The sequence below is a fragment of the Schistosoma haematobium genome, chromosome 3, assembly GCF_000699445.3.
Source record: "Schistosoma haematobium chromosome 3, whole genome shotgun sequence".
Lineage (NCBI taxonomy): Eukaryota > Metazoa > Platyhelminthes > Trematoda > Strigeidida > Schistosomatidae > Schistosoma > Schistosoma haematobium.
This window is the reverse complement of record NC_067198.1, coordinates 44,343,263-44,361,168: the sequence shown is the minus strand read 5'-3', so window position 1 is coordinate 44,361,168 and position 17,906 is coordinate 44,343,263. Positions and strand designations below refer to the sequence as shown.

General features: G+C 35.3%; 1 protein-coding gene across 2 annotated transcripts in view; it reads left to right on the top strand.

Annotated features, from left to right (window-relative positions):
• Positions 1–16,630, top strand: part of MS3_00005855 (uncharacterized protein) — a 38,161-nt gene extending 21,531 nt beyond the window's left edge. The window contains exons 10-14 of one of the 2 annotated variants that reach the window (XM_051213946.1): positions 847–1,064; positions 4,398–4,534; positions 7,220–7,400; positions 9,831–10,001; positions 13,952–16,630. In XM_051213946.1, the coding sequence (XP_051069967.1) occupies positions 847–1,064; positions 4,398–4,534; positions 7,220–7,400; positions 9,831–10,001; positions 13,952–14,230 (986 nt within the window). In that variant the 3' untranslated portion in view covers positions 14,231–16,630. Of the gene's footprint in view, positions 1–846 lie in introns of both variants that reach the window. The other variant, XM_051213945.1, reaches the window with a different exon arrangement.
• Positions 16,631–17,906: the final 1,276 nt, after the last annotated feature.

The following is a 17,906-nucleotide window of genomic DNA, read 5'->3' as shown; positions in this document are numbered from 1 at the left end:
TAATCCTAATTTCTCATACTAAACCATAATCTTCATGTAACTTTGGTGAGTAGGTGGACATCCGACGGTTATTTTAGCGCTGCACAGAGATCGTCCATAAAATAATGGTATCACCATTTAATCCTCTAAGAAATATTATGTTTGACAAGCTTAAGAATTTTATCTAAATATCTCATACAATTTAGAATAAGTGTACTTAATTACTGAACAGATTGTTTTAATGTTCAACTATGATCTTACAAAATCTCATTTTGATTTCTGTTATTACTTACTTACGTCTGTTACTCCTTGTGAAGGAGCACAGGCCATCTACTAGCACTCTTCATCCAATCCTGTCCTGGACAATCCTTTCTAGCTCTTTCCAGTTGTTATTCATCTTTTTCATTATCTGCTTCCGATTCTCAACGTAATGTGTTCTCTGGCCTACCTCTTTTCCGTTTCCTTTAAGAATTCCAAGTTACCCCTTGCCTCATGATGCAGTTTGGTGATTTCTGTAACTTATGTCCTATCTATTTCCATCGTCTTTTTCAAAATTTCCTCTTCAACTAAAAGCTGGTTTGTCCTCTCCCATAGTAAACTGTTGCTGATGGTATCCAGCCAATGAATGTAGAGAGTATATATAATGATTATTCAATGTACTATTCAATCATATCACTTATCTGAGAATAATTCATTATAACAAAATTAGTTTACAATATCTCGCAGGTGGAAAACACAAAATTATCAACTAATGCATCCACTATCAAGTGACGTATCCCCTTGTTAACATAATTTTCATTATATAACACAATCTTATAATAATAATAATAATAATAATAATAATATTGTAACTAATCTACTAAATAGGGTGGTCAACTTATCCACAATTTCAAGAACAATATAAACGTTTTCAAGTTGATAAAGAATATCGTTGTCATGTGGCACGTTATCATATTATGAAAAGTAATGATCGTTTAAATAATATTGGTAACTTCGCTAGTCATACACAAGGTCATCGTACACTTAATCCAAATGAACCATTATATGAAACAACTTATTTTAAAAAATCTCCATATGGATCACAAGTAAGTTAATTAAACATGTCATTTGACTATTATATTATTTCAATAGTGGAAATGATGAGTTAATTGAAGCTAGACCACCATGGAAAACCTAAAAACACTGGACGGCCGTTTCGTCCTATTGTGGAACTCCTCAACAGTACGCATCCACGATCCCAACATGCGGGATCCAAACCGAGAGCCTTCAGCCTCACGCTCGAACGTTTAACTTACCTGACCACTGAACTGGCCGGCATCCAACGGTGTTAATGTCTAACCTCAACCAATCCACAAAACTCCGCGACCATCTTCCGTTGTCTTAGGTAGATTCTCATCTCTACCCGATACGGAATAACTCAATGGTGGTCCAACATCAACCGGTTCAAGATCTCAATCAATAACTTAATAATCTTCACAAACATATACTGATGAAATCTTTTATAATTTTTATACAATTTATTATTTTGATTGAAATCATGAATGGATCAATGTTATACCATTATTAAAAACCTGAAAGCATTGGATGACCGTCTCGTCCTAGTATACGACTTCTCAACAGTCATTCAACACTTCCAGATTATCAACAATAGTCTAATATTTATTCATTCATGATCTCAATCTCCACAACCCTATACTAATAATTTATGATTATTAAAAAGTAATCTCAATCAGATCATTTATAAGTGACCGATTATTTGAAGTTTTAAGACGTCACTTCTCTACTGATAAATAACACTACAGAATAGTAAACATTGTTTTGTGAAATATCTTACAGTTAATAGCTTGATCGACTCCTTCACACTGTCCAATTTGATTTATTTATGATGGATAAAGGTATAAGTTTGAGATTTTAAAATATTTCAATGAAAATATAGTGTGTTTTATTTCATAAATAATCATTAGGAAAAATCCTAGTAGACCATGTTAAGTTTAACAAAGCCGAATGAGATAAGGGTTGAACACTGTTTCTTATTGATTCACAAATATTTGATCTGAATAACAGTTAATGATAGTTTGAGATCATGAATCAATTAATGTTAGACCATCATTGGGACACGTATCTACCTCAGACAATAGATGAATGGTTGCTCAGCTATTCATGGATCGGTGGATGTTAGACATTAACACCGTTGGATGCTAGCCAGCTCAGTGATTTAGAGGTCAAGTGTTCGAGTGCGAGACCTGAGGTCCTCGGTTTGAATCCCGCAGGGCGGGATCGTGAATGTGCACCACTGAGGAGTCCTATACTAGGACGAAATGACCGTTCTCTGAGCTGGATGTAGACTTCTACATGAAGTTTATACTAATGATGCCGTTTAGAATGACAATGAAAGCTCCACGACCAAACCATCTAGCTCAGAGAACAAAACTCCATCAAAATCAACCACCTGAGCTACGAATCTTCTCCACCATCTTAAATCAGTCAGTGATGTAAACTATGGAAAACAGATGTGTCAATAAGTCTTCAAATAGTTCAGTTACATCACTGGTTGATATTAGTTAGAAAATTATTTAGATTCAAGAGGTTCTATATAGCTGGTTCGTTCTAGCATAGAATTCCCAAACAATAAATTCACTACTATTGAATGCCTATTGAAGTTGTAAAAATTACTGTTCTAATAATGTATTGAACAATCAGTATTTTGTAAGCGCATACCGTAATATTTCCCGATGGCATAAGCTCACATACTCACTTTACTTACGCCTGTTAGTCCCGTTGGAGCATAGGCCTCCGACCATCATTCTCCAACACTTTCTGTCCTGAGCCTACATTTCTAGTCCTATCTAACTGTTGTTCATTCTTATCATGTCTGTCTCCATTTCACAACGTAATGTCTTCTTTGGTCTTCCACTTCTCCTTTGGCCTTGAGGACATGTCTTGTGACACAGTTGGATGCTTTCCTCAATGTGTGTTCTATCCACTTCCAACGCTTCTTTCTGATTTCTTCCTCCACTGAGATCTGGTTTGTTCTCTCCCATAGTAGGTTGTTGCTGATAGTGTCCGTCCAACGGATCCGAAGTATTTTGTGTAGACAACTGTTAATAAACATTTGTATCTTCTGGATGATGGCTTTCGTAGTTGTCCAAGTTTCCACTCCTTATAGTAGAACTGTGTTGATATTTGTATTGAAAATTCTGACGTTTGTGTTGGTTGACATTTGTTTTGAGTTCCAGATTTTCTTCAGTTGTAAATATACTGCTTTCGCTTTGTCGATCCTCACCTTTACATGTGCATCGGATCCACCGTGTTTATCAATGATGCTGCCCAAATCTGTAAAGGTTTTTACATCTTTCAAAGCATAAGCTGTCGTTGTCTTTAAAATCTGACCTCAAAGTATTTCAAAATATAAAATCCACTTATAATCTCTAAACTTGATCTTAGGTCACTTGAATTCAACTTTGTGGTGTGCTTCTCGTTCAGGAAGTCATTAGTGTAATAGGTTATGAATTCAATCAAACTATCAGTCTATTAAACTTCGTTCACACGGAGATAAACGCCGAACTATTTCAAGAAACAAATAATTTATCGACAGTCGATTTGTTTCACTCGATATATATACAAATTATACTCATTAGAAAGTTTCAGAATAGATATTATCGAAGTAATAAGGATGAAAATAGGTTGATTACTGACAAGCTTATTTATTTATTTAAACACACAAACCTTAGTACAAGAAGGCACCAAATAGATATGTGCCACACAAATCATTTGATTTGTGTGACGGCTAGGATACTGTTCGGGTGCCCGAACCGAATTATATGATTTTCTAAGGAAGGCACATCCAGAGCCTTTGACCTAAAGGTCTGATCTACAAGGCAGGGGAGCAGTGTAAGGAGATGCAGCCACATGGTAACCGGTGACCAACAATAGATTTACACACCATTTTTTTACTCAGGATCCTGGAGCCCACGTGCATCGTTGCTTTGGAATCAGGGTTTTCCAACTCCTTCAGGCGGACTCTCTACATCCACCTACCCGGTTAAAGCGCCGGACATTCGCTTCGCGTCCTCTCAATTTCGTAAATAACACCCGTGGTCCGAGAAGGCAGTGAGTAGGTCTTCCCTATCAGTGGTTGTGTGCACATGGCCATGTGAGAGCATTCGGAGAGGGAGAGCTGACTCTTCCCACTCTCGGCCGTACCAAGGTGTTTGTCGCCACTGACAAGCTAAATAACATTCTCAACTACTATCTAGTTATGATTATGAAACACGAGCAGCAATTAAATGGCTGTTTAAAATAAATGAATTAATAATAAAATTCATTCTTTTTGGACTCAGTTATTATTTTTATCACCTGAGTTGTTCATAAACTTTGATACAAACTAGATTACTTTTTATTTTGTTCTTATTTTCCAGTTGAATTTTCATTACTCCCCAATCAATAATCTTGAATCCATCGAATTAGATGATGTAACTATTTACGTTACTCCAAGAATTAATGTTCCACCGGACATAAATATGACCGATATTTTAATAAATCGACCTGATACCACGTAAGTTGATGGAACAAACTTCAGTTTATTCTGTATCTTGTAACATGTGATATGGCTGACAAAATATAGACCTGACAAGTTTACTTGTAAAGTTCTAAGCTGTTGAATAACCCATAAAATTTATATCTTTCAATTATTTATATTTTAAGTAGTATTTCATCATTTACACTTTTGTTTTAATTATCCCAAATTTAAGTGTGCCCTACTTATGCATAAAATAATTTACTTTACTAAACAGTTCTCTATTTCATGCAAAGAACTTAGCATAAATACTTTGTTTGAGGATGGACCATCGGTGAACTAGAGGAAGCTCTAAGAACTTCAGAAAGAGCCGAAGATATTCCATCTAATCGTCTATTGGAAGAACATTCTAGAATAGCTACGTGTAGCTTCCCTATTGGACAAATGCTATAAATATCTGACAGTTTTTTTTACCATAAGTGACACTGTTTTGGAATAGCATTCCTTTCACTTGTTTTCTGTCTTTTCATTTGCGACTTGAGAGGGTTCTAGCGTTTGAGTGCTCAAGTTGTACGCAGCATATTAAGAATCTAAGTTCTAGATATAATACTTTGAGTTACATGAATGATCGTCACGTGTTCACATCATTCACGTCAAGTCGGGCGATCATTTGCACTGTAGATAACAAACCGACTAGAATTTCACTGAATTATTTCACAATAATTTAAACTCATTAATTAGAAATCTATCATTAAAACTACAATTCCAGGTGTAATACAAATATCAGAAACGGTTTTTGTGGGTATTATAGTAATTTCAGTAGTTGAGATCATGAGTCAATTGAATCTAGACCACCATGGAAAACCTGGAAGCACTGGACAGCCGTTTCATCCCATTGTGGGACTCCTCAGCAAACAGTTTAACTATTGTTTGACAGATATTCTCGAATATACACCTGTCAATATTTTAACATAATGCCGCATTATTTAACTGATTGGGATGAATGATTTGGAAAAATACCTACTTTACGTCAAGAAGCAAAGGCTTTATAACTGGAGTTTACTTAAGTATTTCATTAAGATAACTTTGATTTGAATCTAATTTTTAACACAACTTGAAATCATCTGGTGAACTGAAAATCAGGAAACACTGAACAATAGTTACTAGTAGATAGTTGATGTCTCAACTACAATTACGACTGACCGTGGTGCCCGGTTTTAAAGCAAGCTATCTCAGCAACTTACAAACACATTTGGTATATAAAGAAGATTAGAACCACAGCTTATCATCCGGCTGCCAACGTAATGATAGAAAGGTTTCAATGATAGTTAAAAGTCTCATTGACAGCCACAAATGGGATGTCAAACTTCCTTCGGTACTATTAGACATTCGCTCAACTATCAAACGAGACATCGGTTGTTGTGTTGTTGAGATGATCTGTGGAACAACGTTACGTTTGCCTGGTGAATTTTTTGACCGTGCAATAGATATTCCAGTAGACATAACCAACTGCGTAAAACAAATAAAACAGCCGATAGAATCCTTTCGGTCCGTCGAACCACGAACCCGGCAAGCAAGATCATTAGTAACTATTGAATTTGACAAATACTCGCATATGTCTAAGAACAAAATATTGTTTCAAGACTGCTCTGGATCAACACCAGAACTTATGATATGAAGTAAGATAATTGAAAGTCCCAGCTATTTTAATTATTTTGGAATTTCTGTCACCCTTAGTTGGTTAGTTTCTGACCAAATTTCTGCACAAATCCACAAAGATCGGTTGGCTTGTGTCATCTTGTGATATTTGAGGAGTGGGCAAGATATTCGTTTGGCAACCAAAAGAAAAATATGCCTCTCAGAAATCAGCTCTGTTATTCTATATAGGTGTGGAAGATGATTTTTTTAAAAATGGAGGGTATTTGTACATTATAAGTATTCGATCCTAGATCTTCTCTAACGATTGCTCATATATTTTTGGACCATCAGGTTCGCAACTTTGAAGTTACACCTAGTGTACAAGGTAATCATGTCAAATCAATTTATGAGACAGTTAATCTTTGTCAACTTAAATGGTTGGGAGATATATTGTGTGTGCACATCCACCTCCTACTTCAACGCGCGATGACGGCTGATTTAGGAGTAGACTGGAAGAAAGCTATAGTCGATCAAATCAAGACATGACATCAGTCTTTCGATATAATGACTTCTGGAGTAAACCATATATATATAGGTTCAGACTAATTAGTGAAGATTTACATAACTATCGTAACCAATGGTCAGAGACTTTGAATGACATGGTTTGAAGTTGTTCCTCATGGCATAGGTGCATTCACTCTTTATCTTACATTTGAACCTAGGTTTAGAAATTCCCCGATGAAATTTTTATTCCACTAATTCATATTTTCTTCCAGAATTGTATCTATAATGGCTGATCTTTTCTATCATCATTAGGACTAATACTAACTGTACTATTCTGGAATTCATTTTTACAACTTCATCTCGCTTTGCTAATTAAGTATAGCAATCTGATACAATGTACACGTATTCCAAGTTCTGCACTAAGTATGAATGACCGATTAACCGTTCCTTGTATGGCCATGATTGTACCAAAATGAAAACTTTCTGTTCTTTTTTTAATTACTTCATCTGCTTTCAATTCATGATAAATGCTGCCTTCATCCACAGTTGTGAAACCCATTTAATATATTTTTCTCTTTCTAGAATTGCTAAAAATCAAACGGAAAAAGCTAAAATGGACGAAAAATATTTCCAAAAAAATGCACCAAAAAGTCTATATCTTGTCACAACAGATAATGGTTGGAAGGATCCACGAGCTACACCAACTACAATTAATCCATATAAACCTGAATTAAACATATACACAGATAAAAATTTAGAAAATGTAAATTAATGCTGTTTATAGTATAGGATATTTATAGCATGGGGATCTGTGAAGGTTGTATTTTAGTATTTGAATTTACAAGTCGAACTAAGTTAGAGGCCACCGTTGAGAACCTGGAAGAACTGAACGTCTGTTTGACCTTCGTGTGGGATTACTCAGCAGTGCGCATCCACGCGTGAGGACGAAACAGACGTCCAGTTTTTCCAGGTTCTCGACGGTGGTCTAGTTTAGATCGACTCATGAATTTAACTATTATTACTGTGCATATTCGGATAATAATTCTGTGTTCTAAGATATTATTACGCCTGATTAGGCATTTTGCCATCATCATATCGTAGGTCATCATTATTTTTGTAGAGAAAGCTCAATAAAAGTAATTTGTCAGTTACGTTTCTTTAAATAGGATGTCGGTTACTTTTTCATTACTGCATCCTCTTCAATATCAACTTGGTCACAACTATAAATTAAATTAAATCTTGTAATTGTTGGGGCGATCCAAAAAAAAACTCCTCGAAACAAAGCCAAGAAAGGCTCTGGAAACACTGAGAAGGATCTTATTCAATTAGCGTTCATTAGAATTCTAGCCAGAAACATCAAGAAAGTAAAAAGTCACATGTAGAGTTTCTGATTGGATGATTACTATACTTTTACTATGTTTAGTAGTATTCTAGAATTTTCGGGAAACCCATGGACATCTAAAATACTATAAAAACTGTATTTTCTGTGCAGAAATTAACTTTTGGAGTAAAGTGTTTCTTACGTATTTCAGGCCTTTTCTCTCCTGTTCAAGTCGCTGTGTAGATTTAGCCTGGGGGTTACTAGAAGATCTTGGGAACCGAATGTAGCGTTCAATTAGCAAAACTTATCAATAATCATTATCAGAACATTATTATTATATAAAAACTATCTGAAACTTAAAGAAGCATCAGTACGTTGAAATTGACTCATGCCGTTTCTAGATAAACACGTTGGATACATTATAAATATGGGATAATTGTGAAATTCAACAAGTTCAATTAATCTTATTTAAGACTCAATATTTGAATATACCTTTATCTTAGTTTTGGCTTTGTTCACCAAAACTTGAATCGATGAGACTATTATTTATGCACGAACCAATCATATTTACGATAACAGGTATTAGATTTGGGCACGAAATTCATTCACCCATTTAACTAAATAGAGTCTTGGCATTATAGTTGATTTCAGTTCGTGATGAAAACCCTAAATCTAATTCCTGACCCTAACCATCAACTGTAAATCATAATCCTTATGCTTCAAACTGCTTTAGAACCCTCATTTAACCCTAGTTAGTAGGTATACACTCTCAAGATCACTTTAGGGTCGCTCAAAGGTTGTCCATAAATTATAGTCTCACCCTTGAATCTGTTGCCCAACAAGGTAAACATCTAGCATGATCCACTACACTACTAATTTATCAGTAGGAACGATATAACCTATCAAATGTAGGAGTTTGCATATACACTGAAAATTGAATATAATCAATTATTTTGAAAACCTGTTTCAATGAACCCTGCATTCATATGTTAATATTTTCAGTGGTAGTTAGTAGAGCAACCTCCTGAACAAATAAGTATCTGTCGCATTATGTAAAATATTCAGATGTTTAAAGTGAATGATCGAGAGTATGGTAATGAAACATATCTAATGTACTGGGTTTCATTACTAGTTACTGGTCAAAATATTTCATAATTTTTGAATGGAAATATTGTTAAAGGAAACGATATATCTCCAGATATTTCTATCTTGACGTGGTGGTCGAGCTTGTCTATCGTAATGAACCAGTCGAGTTATACTGGCTGGAACAATCGTTCTTCAAGGTACTACCATGTCAGACAGGTCGGTTGAAGAGCGGTAAGACTAAAGGCAACAAACCCAAGGTCTGAAGGCGAAGTCGTACTGCTGACTGTACAGAGGTGTGATAGTAGTAAGGTGTTTCCTTCAAACAACCGGCATGACAGTGATCCTGCCTTCCCACAAGGAGGGGTGGTGTTAGAAAAGGTTGAACCTAAAGATGCACACCTCGCCTTATTTCACGGATATCTGTCTCCAGCGGTAAGGTTCCATAAAGTACGGAGCTGACACGAAAATCACTTACATGAAGGTAGTATGTGACTGACATCAAACAGCTGTCCCTTCGGCACTGTGGCCACGCTCTCAGGTCACTAAGACCACTCGTAGCCCAATTTCCCTTTCAGGTACCTACGGAAGAACTCCTTCACGGTGTGAGCAACCGGGAAATGATAACTGCCCTCATACCTCTAACAGCACTCAAGATCACTGACTGATCAATTTTCAAAGAAAAACAGTTAAAGATTAAATTTTCATGTCAGATTAAAATATTTTACTATTTTTCAGTACAAATTTAATCATACTCTTACTTTTTTCTTAAAAACAACATCTTTTCAGTACTTGTTACTGAATCATATACCATTATATTTATGGGGAGGAGATATTGGCTATTTCGAGAAGAATACAATACATAAATTCATGTCTTCTGTTGGTGTAGAATTAATCTTCTGGATGGATAATAATGGAATAATGCGTATTGGATATGAAGGTCTACCACGTGATCAATGGGTAGGTTCTCCCTCTCTCTCTCTCTCTCTCTCTCTCTCTCTCTCTCTCTCTCTCTCTCTCTCTTAAAAAGCCATTTTTATCACATAGATATGAGTATAGAATCATGTACTATATGAGAGATTTTATGGACCCTTTCAGAATACGCATACAAACATACTTTTATATGTGTTTATTTACAAAATAAAAATGAATATTGCAAAAGATAGATAGCATCTAGCAGTGAAATCCAGGACTCGTGTTTCGTCCTATTCGGGACTCGTCGGCTGGATGTACCTGCATCCCACAGTTGATCTTCACTATGGAACTCAAACTCAGTACCGTTTGAGTTATCCACTTAGATACTGAGTCCTGATGGCCACTTGCTTGTGCAATAGAGTGAAGTTTAAATTCACTTGGTATTGTATACTTGAATAATCTTGAGTCAACTCTGAGATGCAGGTACATCCAGCTGGCAAGCCTCAAATGGGACGAAACGATTGTTTTAGATTCCACTTCTAGCCACTATCCATCTTTCCATAGAATGCTTGTGAATCAAGGCAATGCACATATGCCAATAAGAGACTGATCGATTGCAGTCCTAAATATCAATGGGAAGATTCAAGTAAACAAGTAAACCAAATGAATCTAAATAAATATTGGTTATGGTAAGTTTAGGAGCTTTGAATCATTTTTCGTTTTTTTCTTTGTAGATTTTATTTAAAACTGAATCAAAGTTTGTATACAGGATCATTCATAGGCCTGGATCCCTTGCATTAATATACTTTTGATTATCGCCAAATTCTCTCAGTGCTGTTTAGTATAACTTATAGAATCTAGATTTTAAAGCGCCTATGGTTCACAACTACTATTAATTACGACTTCGATGGTTATTCATATTCTAATAATTAAATAGAATATCTATAATATCTGGATTACTGTCGATTAAGATGATATTAGAGAAACATGACGTTCCTAAGAAAAATTTTAATAGTTGAGATCATGAGTCAATTGAAGCTAGATTACCATGGAAAACGTGTAAGCACTGAACGGTCGTTTCGTCCTGCTGTGGGACTCCTCAGCAGTGCTCATCCACGATCCCGACTCTCGGGATTGTAAATAAATATAGTAGGCAAGAGATAATTCTGGATCATCAGACATAGTGACGTGAAATAATGGTGATAACCTAATTAACTGATCGTATAATAAAGTAGTTGAACGTAAATTGAGTTGCGATCAGCCAGTCAAGAAATGAAGTTATGAATTTCGATGAAGTCATGAAACTAAAATAATAGAGACATGGAGAGAAAATCGTAAGAAGGATGTAATAGACTAACGATTAAGTCATCATTGGGGACATCAATCCTGCTTGAGGAGTTTGATGGCTATAGCCTCGATTTCCACTGTCGATTGCTGATGCTGAAAGATTCAATGTTCATCTGGCGGAATATATTTTGTTTAACCACTGAAATAAAAGCTAGAAAGGATATAAGACTGTTGAAAGGTCGAAAAAATATGGATCAATGATATTCAATTTAAGGATTATAGCATCATTTGCTCAATATAAGACATAAAAGTCGTGATCTGGATCCTGTATTTAAAATACAGTGCACAAAATCTTCATTATTTTTTTAATCAATAATGTAAATAGCCAATATATATTCAACTACTGATATACTTCAATCTACTGAATACATAAAATCTCCTTTCGTGCGCGTGACCGAAGATCCTGAGTTCAAATCCCAAGTTCAGGATCGTGGGTGTGTACTGCTGAGGAGTCCCATTCTAGGACGAAATGGTCATCCAGTGCTTACAGTTTTTCTATAGCGGTTTAGTTTTAATCGACTCATGAATTCAACTATTACAATTACTACAATCTCCACAAAAACCCCCTTTTGATATAATATGTATGTTATGTTTTGATAAAATTAAAAACGTACATCAGTGTATTTTATTTCAATTGTAAACCTTTTTACTTTTTCAAAAATTTAACATACACAATTTTTTGGTTGAGATCATGAATCGAATAATGTTAGATCACCATTGAAAACCCGGAAGCACTGGACGACCGTTTCGTCCTAGTATGGAACTTCTCACAAGTGCGCATCCATGGTCCTGCATCATGGGATTCGAACCCAAGACCTCCTGTCTCTCATGCGAACATCTAACCTCTAGACCATTGGTCTGGCCGGCATCCAACGGTGTTAATGTCTAACTTCAACCAGTCTACGAAATTTCACCACAGTTAAGCGTTCGCACACGAGATCGAAGGTCCCGGGTTCAGATCCCGCCAGTGAGAAGTTCCATTCTTGAACGAAACTGTCATCCAGTGCCTCTAGATTCTTTATAGAGGTCTAGCTTTAATCGAATCACGAATTCAACCATCACAATTACTACAATTTTCACGACCCTCCCCTTCTGATATACTATGTATGTTATGTTTTGATAAAATTAAAAACGTACATCAGTTGTAAACCCGTTTTATTCTCTGTTCAAAATTTAATATAAACAGTTTTTTTCTTCGCCAATATCTAGTGCATAATCATAATACAATAGTGTTCGTATGTTCAAACAAATCTATTAAACATTGAACATTGTTCAAGTGAATAATTCACATTAGATGATAATCGGAATTAGAATGAATTAAAACAACATGATATTGATGTCAATAAATATGACTATTCATATTCACATTCTATTTAATATTTATTGTTAATTTATTAAATAATTTCTATAAATTAGATCAAATCATATCAAATATTTGATAAACAAAGATGGATAGCGGCTAACAGTGGAATCCAGGACTCGTGTTTCATCCTATTTGAGACTCGTTAGTTGAATATACCTGCATCTCAGGTTTGATGTTCACTCTGGAACTCGAACATTGTACCGTTCGCTTCAAACATCATCGCGGTATTGAATTAGCTAGTGAAGCAAACGGTACTGAGTTTGAGTCCTAGAATGAACATCAACTCTGAGATGTAGGTATATTCAGCTGATGAGTCCTAAATAGGATGAAACACTCGTCCAACCCTCTACTACTAGCCACTATCCGTCTTTGACTATAAAGCTTGTGAATTAAGGTCCGCACAGGATGTACATATGCCAATTAGAGACTGATCAATTGCAGTCCTAAATAACAATGGGAAGATACAAAGAAAGCAACGCCGAGTGAATTTAAAATTACTTTATACTTTTAGAAAATAATTTTTGGTATAAAGCTCGGTTTTCTACGCCTACATGAATGGGATAATAATTTACCAATCAATTTACCAATATCTACACTGGATTCCCTCCTAATGTTTATTCTACAGGACTTCAACACAACTCAGATCAAAAACACATGACTAGCCTGATTAAAAGGTTAGAATATTTCCATGACAAAAACCAAGAACAAACATAATGGCAATAAAGGCAGGAGAATATATAACTCATCTAATATCTGTCAGACTATCAACAAGTCTGACTAAGCAAGCAACCAATCATTATCATTCGCGCCCACACATTAACTTTAACTCAAGAACTTCTGTGACTGACTGATATAACGTAAATTAATAAGATCTTCCTACTGGAACACTAGATACAAGACAGTACGATACTCGATAGTACATTTAGCTACTTAAGCGAACAGTACAGGTTTCGAGTCCCAGTGGTTAAACGCTCGTGCGCGAGACTGATAGATCCTGGGTTCGAATCTCACAAGGCGGGATCGTCGATACACACTACTGAGGAGTCCCACAACAGGACGAAACAGCCATCCAGTGTTTCCAGGTTTTCCATGCTGATCTAGCTTCAGTTGAATCATGATCTCAAATATTGAAATTTATAAATATGCTGAATTTTAAACTGAACAAACCTTCATATACCAGTTATGTTTATTCACCTTAGTACATTATGCATTGCTTATGATTATCACCAATAATTGTCCCGTACCAATTTCATTATTATCATTATTATTATTGTATTTTATTTAGCCTAAAGTGATTCAATGGAATTTACCTGCTCGTGATGGTATTATTTGGTTATTAGATGGTATATTAAAATGTCCTGAAAAAATTTGTCCATTAATTGTTGAAGATGTAGATTATTATGATGTTTATGTAATGGCATGTCAAACATCAGTATTACCTGGTGAAAAAGATCCTGTTGCACAATTTGAAAGTAGACCATTAGATATTGCCAGTCGACATCCTAGTCTATGTACTGTGGTATTACAAACAAGTGAAACGACGGTTACACTTATTGAATCTTAATTATAATAATAATTCATATTAGAATTATCATAGAAAGTAATAAACAATGCCAGGGTGTTTTTAATTCCTTTGAATTTATTCCCTTCAAACATAAACCTAATATAATGATAGTATTCATTATTATGGAGTTTTATTAAAACGTACTTCATTAAACCCTCTTTCTATGTATACTTGTTATATTTAATTTGAATAGGATGCCTTTAATTGAACGATTTTTCAAGTTATCAACGTGAATCACATATAAGAGCTATGATATGAGATTCGATAACAAAATATGAGGTGGAGATGGATGGTGGTTAGCAGTTGAATCCAAAATGTGCGTTTCACCCTACTTAGGACTTTTCAAATGGATGGATCTAGCTCCTAGAGTTGATGCCTATTACGGGACTTGAACCTAGTACGTTCTTCTTAAGTGCCATTGCGTTATCTACTTAGCTACTGAGTCCAAATAGCCGCTAGCTTGTGCGATGAGGTAAACATTAACACTGGGGTGCAAGTACATCCAGCTGACGAGTCCCAAGTAGGAAGAAACGCGTGTCAAACTGGATTCCACTGCTAGACACTATCCATCTTTACTTATAGTGCCTGTAACTTAAGATAATATCGAGGCAATCCTCACAGGATACACATGTGCCAATAAGAGATTGACTAATTGCAGTCCTAAATATCAATGGAAAGATTCAAACCACCAATACAAAAATGAATTAGAATATGAGGTGATTGCAATTAGCTGACAAATGATTATGGGTTTAGGTTTCGTGCTAGCTATTGCTGACTAATTTTTTACCCGAATGCTAAGACGACGACTTCCCAACCACTTCCTAAACCTCAAAAGATTTTTATTTCCTTAACCGCGAACAGAAAACAGAAAGCATCAGGCTTAGAAAAAGCCTTATACATATAAGTGAGCATACATGAAGTTATCTGGTGATAGGACTAAAAACCTCAGAAGTGGTGAAGTTGTTATTCTATGGAGTTCATAAACTGTTGAGATGGATCATTTAACAATTAAATTTTTTAAAAGTTTACAGATGTTTTGACAGTGAAATGAGTGAACAGCACTTTACTTACTTACACCTGTTACTCCTCGTGGAGGAGCATAGGTCGCTCACTAGCACTGGCCATCCAACTGTCCTCAGAAATCCTTTCCAGATCTTTCCAGTCGCTGTTCATTCTTTTGATATCTGTCTCTGATTCCCGATGTAGCGTCTTCTTTGACCTTGCTCCTTTTCGTTTACCTTCTGGATTCAAAGTTAGCGCTTGCCTCGTGATGTACTTTGATGAGTTATCAAGGTGTGTCCTATGCACTTCCAACGTCTTTTCCTAATTTCCTCCTCAGCTGAAATTGGTTTGTTCTCTCCCACAGTAGGCTGTTAATGATGATATCTGGCCAACGGACATTCAGTATCTTACGTACATAATTTTTTATAAATATTTATACCGTTTTGATGATTGTTGTAGTAGTTCTCTACGTTTCAGCTCCGTATAGTAGGACTATCTTGACATTCGTATTGAAGATTTTGAAAACGTCGGAGTGGCTGAGCGATTTAAGGCGCCAGACTCATGAGTGAACAGCACATGCGAATAGAAATACTAAGCTCAGAAGAAACAACAACTGGCTTTACGAAGACTACATCACAAAATAAACGCAATAAAACAACAATAATAATAATTACAAGTGACTTTAATTAAAAATTTAAGCATAGCACAGCAATTATAAATTGACAATCTCCTGTCTTTTAATAATTATGAAGAACTAAGAAACGTCAATCATATGCTTACCATCAAATAAATTCCGAACAATTATACTGTTTACCGCCTTTGAATCTTTTAGTCTCGAATTCTTTGAAATGTATTCGGAAATGCGAACATGTAACCTTCTCTCTATTCTTCCAGTGTGCGTGATTTGGCGTGTTCATTTAGACAAATAAATTCCACTATAGATACCGAGAAAAGAGGACCTATAGATTTTCGTCTGGTTAAGGGAGCAATTGGTTTCACATAACGTGATCAGTCTTGATGCTGGATAAACAGTCTTCATTGTAGTATTTATTCTGTGATTATTCATCTCAATGACTTCAGCCAATTCAAAACGAATCTGTAGGAAGCAAGGTTTATTGTTAATCGTATCATAATTGACATAATCGTCAGTTTTGTCATATATCTCTATGAATTTCTGTGGATATACATTTCTAAGTAGATAAGCTTTAAGGACTGCAAGTGCTTATGATCTTTCTTAATACAAAGTTTATGAGCACGGTCAAAAAGGGTTTCTACAATCTTTTTCATTCATCATAAACTTCACTCCATTTGTTATTCAAATGAATAGATCTTTGTAGCTTCTACTCTAATGTTCACTGAATTCCGACATTCAGGAAAAGAAATTTTCCTTCAACCTCACATTCCATGGTAAATTTGATTTTCCTTTATACTTCATTAAAAAAAATCAAGTAGGTGAATAGAATGTTTCAGAATATTGCAAACAAAATAATGTATCATTATTATATCTACAACAGAATATAGTTTCGTCAATCGGGTGTTTTGACTTCGTCAGTCCCATGTCCCCCTATTTATAATTCTATCTCATTTATTTCTTTGGTTATCTGAAAACTCATAAAGGAAACCAACAGTATGAAATGCTTCATTTCAGTCAGATTGTAAGCAAAAATGTAACTGTGAAAAAAAAGGAATTTCAAAAGAAATTGTGAACTCATACATCAAATTACATATTACATTATTAAAAAGCCTATCTACATCATTTTACCATTTAGACAGGATTCAAATAGCCTTTTATTGAAACAAAGGCTTAAACCAGTCACCAACAAAACGTATTGCGCAGTAAAAGTCATGAACAAAGGAAGAACAAAGTGCATGCTTCATCCAAAACCTAAAAGATATAAAAACGATTGTGTCACATCCCACTGTGTTTACCAATTTGAATGTGTGCGTGGTCACATATACATAGGGTGGAGTAATCCTGATCTCAAGAACAGGGTGTGTGATCATATACCAAAATGGTTGCAGAAACAAATAGAATCGAATGATCCAATAAGAGTAGAGGATAGAAACCCATCATCCTCTATTGCCAAACATATAATCGAAACAGGGCATAAGATTGATTTTAACTGGGCTTTTTTGATGTTGTATAAAAGTGTAAAAGGGGTGTATACTAAGGTTTATTGAAGCCTTAGCCATACGAAAATTCAAACCCCTTTTGTGTATTCAAAAACAGTTTGTTCTCATCTTAAACCTACCCTTGTAATATTAGCTTATTACCAGAGTGATGAGGTTTCAAGTTGTTTCCACATTATTTCTTTATTATCCTTGTCTCCTCTTACCCTCCATTTCTAATCTAGTTGACCTTCATCTTTTTATATAAGTGTTCTTAACAAGTACATTATGAGTGATCAGATTGTTCGAAATGTATGGTGCTAATATATCATTACATAGTTCTGATAATCCTCGTCTTCTTATTACACTATCGAAATTTATCAAAGGAACTATTTGCTTTATATTACATCTTTGTTGAGAAGCCTACTCGGTTACATTGAAAATTACTGAAAATCGACAATATTATTTAGATAACTTAACACATGACAGAAGAACAAACGTATTGTGATCGTTAAGCAAGAAATAGCAGACAATACTAAACTACGCAAAATACTTCGGATCCGTT